The 14624-nt window shown below is 43.5% G+C and overlaps 1 protein-coding gene across 3 annotated transcripts in view; it reads right to left on the reverse strand.

Moving 5' to 3' along the window:
* The window catches only part of ARFGEF1 (ADP ribosylation factor guanine nucleotide exchange factor 1), a 626657-nt gene that overhangs the window by 35695 nt on the left and 576338 nt on the right, over positions 1-14624 (reverse strand). For all 3 annotated transcript variants that reach the window (XM_029591432.1, XM_029591431.1, XM_029591434.1), the window contains 2 exons: positions 8934-9006; positions 6155-6287 (listed from right to left, as the gene is read on the reverse strand). In XM_029591432.1, coding sequence (XP_029447292.1) covers positions 6155-6287; positions 8934-9006 — 206 coding nt within the window. The remainder of the gene's footprint in view (positions 1-6154; positions 6288-8933; positions 9007-14624) is intronic.

Consider the following 14624-nt stretch of genomic DNA (forward strand, 5'->3'; position numbering starts at 1 on the left):
GAAATTAACGCCAGCCTTTGAGCAGGCGTTACTTTCTGTATTGCGCGGGAATAACTAATAGGGCCATCAAATTGCATTTGCATGTTGCGGGCGCTATTAGTTTCGGGGGGGATTGGACGCGCGTTTTCGACGTGCTATTACCCCTTACTGTATAAGGGGTAAAGCTAGCGCGTCAAAAACGCGCGTCCAAACCTGGGCTAACAGTGCGCTCCACCGCAGCGCACTGTACTGTATCGGCCTGTCTGTTAGAAAGGGGAAGGTTTGAAACTGAAACCTGAAAGAGCTATTTTGTGTGCTTTCTAGGCTAAAAATTAAAAAAGAACAGCCAGTCTCCTTAGCCATTGCTAGTGAGGGTGGGGTTAATTGGATTTGGTTTACCACAGTCTCATGTGCTGGGGAAACAATCTTTTTGGAGCTGGGATCTTCATGAGCTAGAGCCTTGCTGAAACTAAGTGCAATTTTATTTTTTATTTACCTGTGCTTAATGTAATAGGGCTTTATATTTGCAAAAGATTGTGCCAGAGAAGGGCGACCAAAATGGTGGGTGGTCTTCATCGAATGACTTATGAGGAGAGGTTGAAGAACCTGAATATATATACCCTGGAGGAGAGGAGGAGCAGGGGTGATATGATACAGACCTTCAGATACTTGAAAGGTTTTAATGATCCATGGTCATCAACAAACCTTTTCCATTGGAAACAATGTAGTAGAACTAGGGGTCATGATTGAAACTCCAGGGAGGAAGACTTAGAACCAATCTCAGGAAAAGCAGAGTTGCTTACCTGTAACAGGTGTTCTCCGAGGACAGCAGAATGTAGTCCTCACATGTGGGTGACGTCATCAGACGGAGCCCTGTCACGGAACACTTTTGTCAAAGTTTCTAGAAATTTGACTGGCACACTGAGCATGCCCAGCATGCCATAATTCCTGTGGCCACAGGGGTCTCCCTTCAGTCTCATTTGTAGCAAAAGGTGTGAGCAAAAAAAATAAAACAAAACGGTTTTGGACCCAACTCCGCAGGGTGGCAGGTGGGTTTCGTGAGGACTACATCCTGCTGTCCTGGGAGAACACCTGTTACAGGTATGCAACTCTGTTTTCTCCCAGGACAAGCAAGATGGTAGTCCGCACATGTGGGTGATTAGCAAGCTACATGCTGACTCGTATTTAATTTGGACCAACAGCGTACAACTTGTGCAATAGCCACAACAACTGGTGTACTGTTGGGAAAAATGAGGCAGCCTGAAAATCACAGCAGATGGATGTGGAAGGAGTTGGGATTATACTGGAAATAAGTTCTTCAAGACGGATTGGCCAAAGGCAGAGTCTTGACATCCTTCCTTGTCCAGGCAGTAATGTGCTGCAAATGTGTGAAGAGAGCTCCATGTTGCAGCCTTACAGATCTCAGCAATCGGTACTGAATGATAGTGTGCTACTGACGTTGCCATGGCTCTTTCTGAGTGTGCCTTCACTCGTCCCTGAAGAGGTAGCCAGTTGAGAGTTTGTTTTCCCATCGCAGCTCCCAGTTTGTTTTTATCGAAAGAAACAAAGAGTTGGGTGAATTTCCTAAGGACTGCGGTGCGGTCTAGGTAAAATGCAAGTGCACGTTTACAGTCCAAGGTGTGTAAAAATCTCTTGCCCCAGTGAGAGTGAGGCTTTGGGAAAAAGGTGGGCAAGACTAGATTGATTTAGGTGAAAGTCCTTTACCACCTTGGGAAGGAATTTAGGGCGAGTACGGAGGACCACTCGGTCATGGAGGAACCTGGTTTAGGGTGAGTATGTGACAAGTGCTTGTAAACTCACTGACCCTTCGAGCAAATGTAATGGCTACTAGGAAGAGAACTTTCCATATAAGAAATTTAACATCACAGGAGTGCAAAGGCTCAAATGGGGAACGCATGAGTCTAGCAAGTACTACATTTAGCTCCCATTCGGTAACTGGTGGCCGTAGAGGGGACTTAAGTTGTGGTAGGCCCCTCATAAACCGACTCACAAGGGGTTGCGCTGTTATTGGGGCATCCCCTACTCCCTTGTGGTACGCTGAGATGGCACTGAGGTGTACCCATACCGAGGAAGTCTGGAGACCAGAGTCTGAAAGGTGCCAAAGATAGTCTAATAAAGATGGAGTGGGGCAGGAAAAGGGGTCGATACCTTTTTGCGTGCACCACATGGTAAATCTATTCCACTTAGAAAGATAGGATTTTCGTGTGAAAGGTTTTCGTGAAGCTACAAGCACTTGAGAGTCCCTAGTTGAAAGGCTGAGTGGTTGAAGGATCAGGCTTTCAACATCCAGGCTGTAAGGGATAGGGTCTGAAGGTTCGGGTGGTTCTGAGTTATGAGATTGGGTGCTGTGCCCAAGTGAATTGGTTCTCGGATGGAGAGGTCGAGAAGCATGGGGAAACCACACTTGTCGAGCCCCTGTCCTGTTGTAGTTTCACGAGAGTTTTGGCTATTAGTGACCAGGCTAGCCATGAGTTATTCTCATGGCCATCTTGAATTTTTCTTTTTGAAGAAATTTGTTGAGATTGCGGAGGTCTAGGATGGGGCTGAGACTGCCCGATTTTTTTGGAATCAGAAAGAAATGTGAGTAGAACCTTGTGCCTCTCTGCGCCAGGGGGACGGCTTCTACAGCCCTGGTTCGCAGAAGGGTGGAAAGTTCTGATTCTAGAAGCAATGTGTGGTCTTTTCGGGCCAACAGTGGATTGGGTGGAGAGTCCAGGGGTACTGTGAGGAAGTTTAAACAGTATCCCTGGACTATGTAATTTGACAGCAAATATGTTCTCTCCACTGTATATTCACTCTAAATTATCTTGTCCTTACATCTGTAATTATGTATTCTCCAAAGCCTTTGCCTATAATTTTCCTGTCACGACCTTTAATGATATACCTTGAATATAAATAATTCTCAGGTCATTCTTTTACCTGTAAAAATATGATCTCTATACATGGTGATACATTTGCTTTGATAGCCATTAGTTTTATACTCCAGTTCTTGGTTCTCTGTATAGCCTGTTTGCTGCATTATGTTATATGTACACCGATGTGATGTTCCCAAAGACTGTCTGTATATAAAAATATTTAAATAAATAAATAAATGATGGATATTACCCACTGATCTGTTATGAGGCGCCAATTGTGTTGGAAGTGGTGCAGACGGCCTCCTACAGGTATTCCTGAGCTTGGGATCATTGGTGATTGGCTGCTATTCTCTGGAAACGCATCAAAATCCAGAGGCTGGACCAGCTTGTGGGGCTGGTTGTGCTCTGGGTGCTTCGGGCTGGTGTATATGTCCCCTTTGAGGGGCTCTGGCTGGTCTCGCTCGAGATGCAGGAGGATAGTACTTGCGTGAGTGGTAGAATGGTGTTCTAGGGTCCCTTCTCATGGTTTTGCGGGATGAGGAGGGAGCATCTATTTTGACTGTAGATAACTGACATAGGGTCTCGTGGTGGTCCTTCAACTGAGCCACTGCGTCTTGTATTTTATCTCCGAAGAGATAGTCTCCAGTACACGGGAGATCAGCAAGCTTATCTTGGACCTCAAGTCTTAAGTCAGAAGCTTTCAGCCAGGCCCATCTTCTAGAACTGATTCCTGTTGCTGACAATCGGGAAGCAGTCTCGAAGGAGTCATATTCCATTCTTTTCTTATGCTTCCCTGATCCGAACCCCTTATGGATGATGGCAGTCAGGCTTTCTTGCTGCTGTTGAAGCAAGGAGTCTGCAAAATCTTGGACTTGCTTCCATAGATTCCTTTGGTACTGGGTTGGTAGGCAGCTATACGGGATACCAACATGGAGCCTTGGAAGATTTTCCGACCCAGTCTGTCCAGGAACTTCTGGTCTTTACCAGGGGGAGCTGAAGAATGCGGACGCAATCGCTTGGCCATCTTCTGTGCAGATTCAACCACAACAGATTGATGAGGAAGTTGTGGTTTTTGAAAACCTGGGGCATGTTGCACCAGGAATGTTGCATCTGTCTTCCTTTTGACTGGTGGGACAGTGCCAGGATGCTCCCATAGGCGGTGAAGGCAATCCAATAGGACTTCATGCACTGGAATGGCCATAATTTCCTTGGGGGCATCAACAAACTGTGAAACTTCCAAGGTCTTGTGACAGGTGTCCTCTTCTGTCACCAGGTTGAAGGGAATGGTTTCAGACATTTCCTTAATAAAATTGGCAAAGGAAAGGCCTTCAGGAGAAGACAGCAATCTCTCTTCGGGAGGAGAAGGTTCTGAAAGTAAGTCCTCTGATGTGGATGTACCTGTGTCCACATCCTCCCATGGATCATAGAGAGTTCCTGAAGGAGGGAGAATGTCTAACATTCCAGGGTGCGTAGGCATCGATGGAGGCCTTGATGGAGGGTGTACTGGCATCGATGATGGAATCGATGGCATCGAGGGGAATGGAGGATGTTTTGGCCTCGAGAGGCCTGATGGATCTGGAAGCGGTTCTGATATCGATGGACCTGGAGTTGGAGTCAGACTAGAGGTTGTGTCGTCTTCCTCTGAGGAGCCCGGAACGGGTATCGGGAGCTGTAGAGGTCTCGATGGCCGACTCGGTGTTGATGGAACTGGCTGAGTCGGAATAGCACCGATGAAGATATCGAGTTGGTCCAACAGCAGTGCAAACATCGATGGTTCCAGGATCAGAGCCGGTATGGGGGCCGGCATCGATGGCGGTTGCAGGCTTCGGAAGGCATCGAGGACTGCCTGGCGGACAAGGACATCCAGTTCCTCCCTGAAAGCTGGTGTGGATAGCGCAGCTACGGGGGGAGGCAGGCTAGGCGTTACTGACCTTTCCACAGGAGTTTGTGGAGGCTCAGTACCCGGCACCAATGTCAGGGGGGAACACCTCGGGTTCTAGGGTGCAGAGGAGGATGGGGGCTCCTCTCCCTGGGCCCTCTTCAAAGGTGGCTCAATAGCCATTGATGCTGCTTCGATGTTGGTGCCGGCACCGGGCGTGGACTCATGTTGGTGCCAGTGGTGATGTTTCCCTTGGTGCTCGGTCTGGTCTTTCCCTGGCACAGAGGATGACGCTACCGATGTCCTGGATGGTGTTGGTGACGGATGGTCACCGTCTCCCTGCTGCTCCCAGCGAGGTTTGTCGGTGGATGGCCATTTACTCGCCGATGATGACTGGGCTGAAGTCGATGGAGTTAGTTTTAATTTAAAAAGACTCCATTTTGTCAAGATGAGCCATCTGCCTTTTGGAGTCATTTGGGCGCAGTCAGGACACCGGTGGACATCATGCGAAGAGCCCAGGCACAGGACACACACAGTGTGAGGGTCTGTGATGGATATTGTTCGCAGACACTCTGGACACTTTCTAAACCCGGTCGCCATGCCGAAAAAAGGGTGCGAAACGGTCGGTGACCTGCAGGAATCGATTGGTAAGGCGGCAGGAAAGGACTGGAGACACGGGAAAAGTACTCACCGAGCGTAGGAGGGAACGGAGCACAATGTGAGACCCCTGTTAGGGAACTTTAAAGAAGTAAACAATCTTTCTGTGAGGAAAAAAGGTGAGAGAAATCTCACAAAGCTCCTAAACCCACTGCAAGGCAAACTGCAGCGTGGAAAAAAAGAAACTGAAGGGAGACCCCTGTGGCCACAGGGATTATGGCATGCTGAACATGGTCAGTGTGCCAGTCAAAGTTCTAGAAATTTTGACAAAAGTGTTCCGTGAGAGGGCTCCATCTGATGACATCACTCACATGTGAGGACTACCATCTTGCTTGTCCTGGAAGAATATTTCTTCACTGAGAGGGTGGTGGATGCCTGGAATGCCCTTCCAGAGGAAGTGGTGAAGACTAAACTGTGAAGGATTTCAAAGGGGCATGGGATAAACAATGTGGATCCCTAAAAGGCTAGAGGATGGGAATAAATAAAAAAGCTTAACCGACACGGAGCGGCAGTTACTAACCTTAAGAGAAACACAGGGGTAACCCTGCATGGAGCAGCAGTGACTGCCTTGGGAAGCTTGCTGGGCAGACTAGACGGACCATTTTGGTCTTTTTCTGCCGTCATTACTATGTTAGTATGTAGAGGAAACAGGTCTCTTTCAACAGAAAGTGTATGATATGGAATGAGGGTTAAACAGGGTAAATTGAGAAGTAATGTAAGGAAGTATTTCTTTATAGAAAGGGAAGTTTTAGGAATCACTCACTTGTTGTAGATCGAACCTTGTTGATCTCTTCACTGGCAGAAGACCCCAATATGAGCTGGTTGTGGTGCCTATTTTCATTTGACTTCAGTTGCATGGATTCATGAATGTCCACAGATTTCTGTGATAATGTATCCTGAATAGGAACAGCACTTGTTAATTCAAAGAAACAATGTGGATGCAATGTTAAAAGTATCTGACATTACTTGTAATTAATGCATGTACATAATTATAATTTTCAAACAACTTTTTCACTACGAGACAATTTACAAAAATACAGGAATTCTGCTAGTTTACATATAGTATTAAGTAACAGAGGGAAGACAAGCAGATCTAATACTGAGGATGGCAGGTCTTCCTGGGTTGTGGAACATCGCAATGGCTCCTCTCATATCCAGTTCTGCCACAGAGTAAGCGGCTCCTGCCCTGGATCCACCGCCTCTCTCTAAGCTCATTGAAAAAGACACATGGCTAAACTGCGGAATGCTTAGAATGATGTCAATACTGAGCTTGCAGTGCTGGCATGGCACAAACTCGTCAATGTAGCCATTTTTTTCTTCCTTGATTGGGTCCCCCTTCAGGATTGTTCAAAGTCCCCCCTGGAGAGCCCACCCCCCAATTTGCTTACCTCTGTGCTGGATCAGAAGCTTCAGAGATGGCTGCATGCACTACATATAACCAAATTATTGTTTGTCTCTTTAATGTGATACTCATTCTAAGTTAAATGTTAACAATCCTGCATAAACTTCAATCATTCTTCCTAATTTGTATAATCAATGTAAAATACTTTCTTGTGATTCATAATTCTTGGTTCTATGCACCAAAACTTTGAGAGAACCTGTGTTTACTGAAATTAATATCTGTAATAAGCAGCCTGGGATTGGCCAGTATCAGTCTGAAGAAATGTGAAATATGAGTTGACCATACCTAGGATCTGAAAATTTCATTAGTATTTGGAATATTTTGTTTAATATTTAAAATAAACAAGTAGGGAAAGCATATTGAGGCATGATTTCAGGAATGCTTTCCAGCACATTTGTACAAAGGGGTGTGCAGGGTGGTTGGGGAGGAGAGGGTGTGGGTGGATAAGGGGGCTATAGGTAGTGTAGTGGGGGTAAGGGAATATTCTATGATGCTGTGCTGTGAAATGTAAATTTCACAAATTTTTAAACTGCAAGTCACCTAGAATGACAATTTCCGTAAAGGTGGAGTATACATTTTTTAAATAAATAAATTAAAAAGGGCTGTTTTGTAATGTGGATGTATGGGGTATAGGGCCGTGTGTATTGTGAATCATCTGTAGTAATGGAAGTGTGGTGTGTGTGTGTGTATTTTTGGGTGGATAGGAGGTTGTATGGGTGGGAGGTATTTGTGGAGAGGTTGTGTATCTACAGGGGGTGTGGGGGTGTTTTTTTGGGGTATTGCTCTATGTTTGTAGATAGCAGATATGGTTGTGGTGATTGTATGTAAATTGGATGTGTGCGGAGAGGTTGTGCACATGGGGATGTCTGGGCTTGGTTTGTATTTTTATCAGTGTGTGGGGATTTAAATGGGTGTGCATCAGTGCCAGGTGTGTATATTTCAGTAGGTTTGTGTGCAGGGTGTGTAATGTTTGGCGGGGTAATATGTGAAGGGATGCTGTGGAGCGTGGTGTTTTGGGGGGCATGGCTGTATGTGTAGGTGGGAGGTGTACTTGAGACAAGGGTGTGTGTGTATATGCAAGGTGAATTGAGAAACTGTCATTTATTTTCCCTGACTCTGTTTGGAGTGGGGTGTAGATGTGCGTGGGTGCCTGAGAGTTGAAGTGTGTGTGATGTATGTGCGTGAGGGAGGGTGTAGGAATGTATGAGATGGATTTTGTGGTGTGTGCATGTGAGTGTATATGGGGGTATATGTGAGGGAGCTTGTATAGATATTGTCTGTGTTTGTGTGTACTTTGGAAGTGCCTTTTTATAACTTCCTCTGCCAATTGTCTGTTATTTTTTTGCTTTTCCTCTGCCTGTGTTGCTCTGTGGCATTGTGTTGTAAGGGGGCTGGTTCAAATGGAGTGAGGGTCAGCATTCTGTTTGAACAGCTTAAGATTCCCATACTGGGAGCAATTTAAAACCTGGTTTTATATGTGGCAGCGAGTATGCGTGTAAAAGTACACACGGTAACCCAACTACATACATATTTTTTAGGCACTTGCACTAGGCATTCCGTGCTGGGGGTGCCGAGTTGGGGCAGGGATAGGAGCAAGTGTAACTTTGTGTGTTAACTTGTGTACATACTAGGGGACTTTACACCAGCATTTTCAAAGCGATTTTATGCATATAAAATCACTTTGAAAATTAGCAGTAAAGCCTGCATGTAACAGGTATATGCAGACTTTAATGTAAAGTATGGTGTTAGAAAATTATTCTCACAAAATAATGCTGATTTTTTTCCCACCGAAAGCAATGAGGATGTTTTTGAAGGTTTGGTTTTTTGAAAATACTGATCTGATGTTTCTGGTTTTCAAACTCATCCAAGATATCAAATCTGTTGAATTTCTATCCCTTTTTTGGAGAGTTATTTTGTCTACAGAGGCAGATGGATCGCAATCCTTTTTCCTACATTCCGTATGTTGCAAAGTGTAATAAACAAACAAAAAGAAAGGAACATTGATGCAATATTTTTTCAAGCACATAATGAGTGCATTTACAATTCAGAGAATGAATTGCATGTCTGACATATATTAGAAGCAAATACTGGAAACAGAAATGATAATTTTCCCTTTGTACAGATAATTTGCAAAACATACCAGCTGCTTTTCTTTCACATCAGACTGAGAAATGAAATCATTCTCTCCACCTGTGGTCCGCCAAGTTAACAATCTTAAAAGAAAGAATAGAAGCTTCAGTATCATTACAGCAAGCACACTGCATAATTAATACAGCAACATGAAATCCCACAAGTAATACTGGAAACATTTTTATTCTATCTTTTTACAAAAGATCTATTCTTATCTTTGTAGCACATAGACAAGAATTTTAAAAGGTAGTTATTAAAAAAAAAAAAGTAAGTACTTAACATTCTCAAGAATTAAAAAAAATGCAAAATGCTTATTAATACCTTCATTTCTCTAGTGTGAAATGGACATACTATGGAACAATTCCTTATAAATCAGTTTTATACATTTTTGGATATAAATCAGGGAAACCACCACAGGTTTAAATCTTGTGTATCAAATATAACTAGAATTTTAATGTGGAAACTACAAGGATTTGTTACACAAACTGCACTGAAAGAAACTATCACTTAATAAATGGAGCCTAAACATAGCAGCCGACACGAAGATTCTGTGGCTTATCCTGCCGACTTCTTCAGAAGACTATGTAATATTGAGAAATAAGCATTAATATACCATCATTGTCCCTTTCATGTCCCAAAAATGAGGTGCAAGTTATTTATTTTAATATATTGAAAACATTAATTACTCACTTATAACCATATACAGAAAGTAGGATAAATTCCAATGGGTTAAACAACAGCATGCAAAAAAACATACAATAATGAATTACATATATAATTAAACTAATGGTTATAAATCAAATACTACTACTACTAATCACTGCTATAGCCAGGGTCAGATTTAAGTTGGGTGCACCTATGGGCGATGAGAGGAGGGTTGTCTCCCTTTCCCCTCTACAGGAGGAGGAGAGGAGTCCCCCCACCCCTTCTGGTTGTGCCTGCCTAAATCCTCCTGTCTCAGGATAAGTGCTACCCTTCCCCTCCTCACTTCTAAGTCTTGGCACTGGCCTGCATTAGGAGCCTCCTGTAGCTATCATGCACTGACAGGCCCTGAGCGCACTACCCCCTCCTCCCTACACTCGCATGGGCTTCCTGTTACCATGGAAACCTGTATGAGGGGCAAGGCTCTGCAGGGCCTGTCAGTGCATGACAGTTGCAGGAGGCCCCACACTGAATTTCTCTGGTTGCTGTTGGTGCAGGGCTGGTGCTGCAGCAGCAGGCCCAGATAATGGTATGGCAGTGGTGGTAATGCTCTGGCACCTATAAAAATTTAACAACAAAGGGACTACCTTACACCGTGGAAGATTTTATTAGAGGTGCCTAAAACTGGGCTTGCCATAAGTGCGACTCAAAGTATGCAGCACACTGATTTCATGATCACCATAACCGAGTGATCCCCATAACTCTGTGACCTAGGTAGAGAATGCATCAAGCTAGGGCGACAGTACATTGTAGAAATCTCATCTTTGTGTACCTTTCCTCATTCCAAATCACATCAAATGTTCACTGATGTGTACTGTGCTGTTCGTACCTCTGGTTGTGCATGTAAAACTGGCCCCCAAACCCTAGACCACTCCTACAGTGGTATAAATAGATGACAAATTTTGTGTGTCACCCTGAGGCTCGCTCTCTCTACTCCACTCCACCTCCCGAAACAGGATTTGTGATATTTATCGCAAATCCTGGTTCGGGCATATTACACAGCTTAATGCTAGGAAAAAAGGTGTAATTTCTGGCATTAAAAAAGTGCGATAAAGTGTGAAACGCTATCGCACGCAATGTTAAACACCCTTCATTTTCATAAACCCCACTCAAACTACTCCCCTTTCACTAAATTTTCAAAATTTGCATACACATTGTGAGATGCAAAAAATAACACGTGTTATGGCGTTATCACGGGTGCTAGTGCCCTAATGCCCGTCATAATGCCATAAAGCATTCTGATGAATGATCCTGATAGTTTGCAATTAAGATGCAAAATGTGCTGTACAGCCAGCAGCTAGTGTATTTTCTACCATATAGAAAGATTCTGCTTCTTAGTACTTCAATTTCTGCAAAGAAAAAAACCCCCCAAACAACCCCCCCCCCCCCAAAAACAAAATAACTAATCCTCACAAGTCAGATGGTTCAGCCAAATGCAGGTCATTCTATTCTATACTTGTAGTTTAAACCAACAAGAAAGGATCCCAGAAGAGGAAGAAACATCTATTAGTGGAGGGCAACCTTCTCAGAGGAATAGATCTGGGAGAAGGAATGGAGTGAGACAAAATAACATACGGCTTGATTCATCTCTGGCAGTTTGGGCTTCCATTATTTTTTATTTATTTTTTTATTTATTAGTTTTTCTATACCGACGTTCGTAAAAAACATCACATCGGTTTACAACTTATTATCAAATGCATAATTAAAACATTTGAATTTCCAAATACACATCCTAAAATGAAATACATAAAATACTTGATAAAACATTTAAACTAAATAAGAGCATGCAACTAAAAGAACATATTAAAATAAAAAAATAGGAACATTTAAACTACAAAAAAGCAAATTTAAATCTTAAAACCCTTCTAACATTAAAAGAGACTAAAAACAGGAGCTTAAAGGATTATGGTTGATTAAGTGAAAATGTCCAAGTACTGAGTTTTTCTCAAATATCTATCGTTGCAAAAGAAGATAAATGGCTGCTATTCATGCAGTTTTGAAACATTAAAAAATGTATTCAGTAACATAGTAATATAGTAATGATGGCAGAAAAAGACCAAATGGTCTGTCCAGTCTGCCCTGCAAGCTTCCCATGGTAGTAAATGTCGCTCTGTACAGGTTACCCTCATATTCTATTAAGGGTAATAATTGCCGCTCCGTGCCAGTTACCCCCATGATTCTGTTAAGGGAAGTAACTGCCATTCCGTGCAGGTTACCCTCAGGCCCACTACCCCCATGCTTCTTTTCATTCATTCTCATCATCTAGCCTTTAGCCTTTGAAATCCTTCACGGTTTTAGTCTTCACCACTTCCTTCGGAAGGGCATTCCAGGTATCCACCACCCTTCTCCGTGAAGAAATAGTTTCTGACACTGGAGGGCCTGAAATAAAACATTAGCAGCACACAGGAGGCAGAGCCAGCCAATACTCCCTAGCTCTGCCTTCAGCCTCCAAGGGTTATTTATCCACTTATTTATGCAGCTTTTATTTGCCTCCCCAAGCACTTTACCCAGAATATATTCAGTCCAGTTCAGAGCAGGCATAATTCCAGGAAACCTCTGTTTTGTACATGTAGATCCTATTCTTTCCTATGGGAAGAAAATATAAATTTCTGTTTAATTTTCCTCCCATGGAAAATGACAAGAGCTTGCCTATTCCAACCTCTTAATTTTCACTTTATGCAATTCCATATGGAATCAGAAAAGGTAGTCTTAGGAAAAAAGTTCCATTTCAGAGTTTTCTCTCATTGATTTTACAGAGATGGCAGCATGGAGTGGTTGCAGCACATATACTATAATCGGTCTGGGAGAACCAGCAAGAGGAAGGAGGAGTGGCCACTTGGCACAGTTGATAGACATTCTATGTCCATGTCTCACAATTTAGTAACAGCTTGTATACAAGGGGGGGATGGAGAGGAGCAGCCCAGTGGCAAGTGCTGTGCATTGACAGTCGGGAGGGTCTCTGGGGTTCCATCCCCAAACTGGGTCTTCTACTTACTAGGCTGGCTGGGTCTGCTGTAGAGGCAAGTTTCACAGCCTCCTAAGGGGAGGAAGAGAGTCACAGTCATTGCTTAAGTGTGATATCTGGTGGCTGGATTCAGATTGCAGGGTTCTGGAAAGAGCTCTATTCATGGCCTCTGGCCCATGACTATCACTGCAATGACTTCACTTGTGGGGGTATTAAGAGAAAAAGCCATGGATAGATGCAAATGAAGGCTCATGGTGCTAGATTCCAGCCCTAATTCAGTCTGAGATGGAAATATAAAGGATCAGGAGCCACTTTTATTACTAGCATCAGAAGCATGGGATAGACTTAGTTTTGGGGTATTTGCCAGGTTCTTATGGCCTGGATTGGCCACTGTTGGAAACAGGATGCTGGGCTTGATGGACCCTTGGTCTGACCCAGTATGGCATGTTCTTATGTTCTTAACTGCCAGATAAAAAAAGGGCTGCAAAGGAGGATGGTACTTTCATTTCCACTTGGGCTAAGATTAGTAAGCATTTGAAGTACACCTCGGTGATTTTAAAAATATATCTATTCATTTATGCACTTTACAAGAGACATCAAGCCTCCTGCAGCAGATTATTTTCTCTCAGGGCAGATTTAGAGGAACTGACAGAGAGAGCATGCCTGAGTAGATTCAGTGTGACTAGTGCTATCATTTCCAGTTCTGTGAGAAGCTGTATGGATATACGGCCTCCTTCCTTAGCTGTCTCTTCTCCAAGTTGAACAGCCTTAACCTTTTTAGCCTTTCAAAGCCAAGGAATTGATCACGAAGGAGCCAAGAAGCCAACTACCGGAATTGTAAGCAATATCGACAGTCAGAAATTTCAGGCCTGCTACAACCATTGATTAGTGGTGACACAAAGTATGGCCAAGTTTTCTGGTTCCTGCTACAATACTCATACATTAAAGAAGAACACCCTCTAAGTACATGTGCTTAGGATCCAGGAGATAACATTCTGGCATTTTATGGTGTGCCACTTTCTTTCTGTGCTCGTAGGTGATGATTACACCCCCGCAGGCCTGACTGCTAACCCCCTTCCCCTTCATTCCACTTCTGATTCTGAAGAGTGGTACAACCATGCCTATTGTTCAACCAGGGTCCTGATCAAATGGACATTTGGTCTGCTGTAAAGATTGTTTTGCTCAATAGATCACACTGAAAGCTTCCTTCCCTTACACCAGCCACAAGTAAGGTAGTTTGTAGTGCGACGCATTTTACATGTGTCCATCATTGTCTTCTCCAGCCAGAAGAAGCAGCTCTGGAGGCAGAAAAAAAGAACAAAGAGGAAGAAGCCGAGGATGGAGAATGCTGTAGGTGCAGCATCCAGAGTGCAGAAAATGTCCCAATAGCTCAGTTAAGAGGTACCTGGAAAATGTGTGGAATTTAAGAGTTGATATAACTGATGAGATATTTCAGATGTTAAGAATGTTTGTGTTACTACTCTGATATGACAGTGCTTTATTGTCCTCTTTTTCAGGAGCTTTTCTGTTGAAGGTGCCCCATGGCATACCACATGAGGGTAGATAATGGAGAAATTACTTACCTGATAATTTTATTTTCCTTAGTGTAGACAGATGGACGAAGCAAGCTGAAGTCACAGTATATATAGCCCTGCTGTGATCCCAGCCTGCCGGCATTCTCTTCAAAAGCAACTGTGGACAGACTAGCAAAAAACCTGATTAAAAAAATGATTAAAAACAGGTAACCAGAACTGTACTCAACCAACCATAAACAATGAACTCATTTTAAGATTCTAGGTACCTCAAGCTAGGGACTGGATGAACATTTACCAGTAATCCCTTGGGACCCAGAGCGCCACAGGAGTACTAGTAATACACTAATGTGGCAGCCAAGGGCGGGAAGCTGAGTACATTTGTCTACACTAAGGAAAACGAAATTATCAGGTAAATAATTTCTCCATTTCCTAGCATGTAGACAGATGGAATCAGGACCGGGGGATGTATCAAAGCTACTCTCCAAATGGGGGCGGAGGC

This window comes from Rhinatrema bivittatum, chromosome 2, assembly GCF_901001135.1.
Source record: "Rhinatrema bivittatum chromosome 2, aRhiBiv1.1, whole genome shotgun sequence".
Taxonomy (NCBI): domain Eukaryota; kingdom Metazoa; phylum Chordata; class Amphibia; order Gymnophiona; family Rhinatrematidae; genus Rhinatrema; species Rhinatrema bivittatum.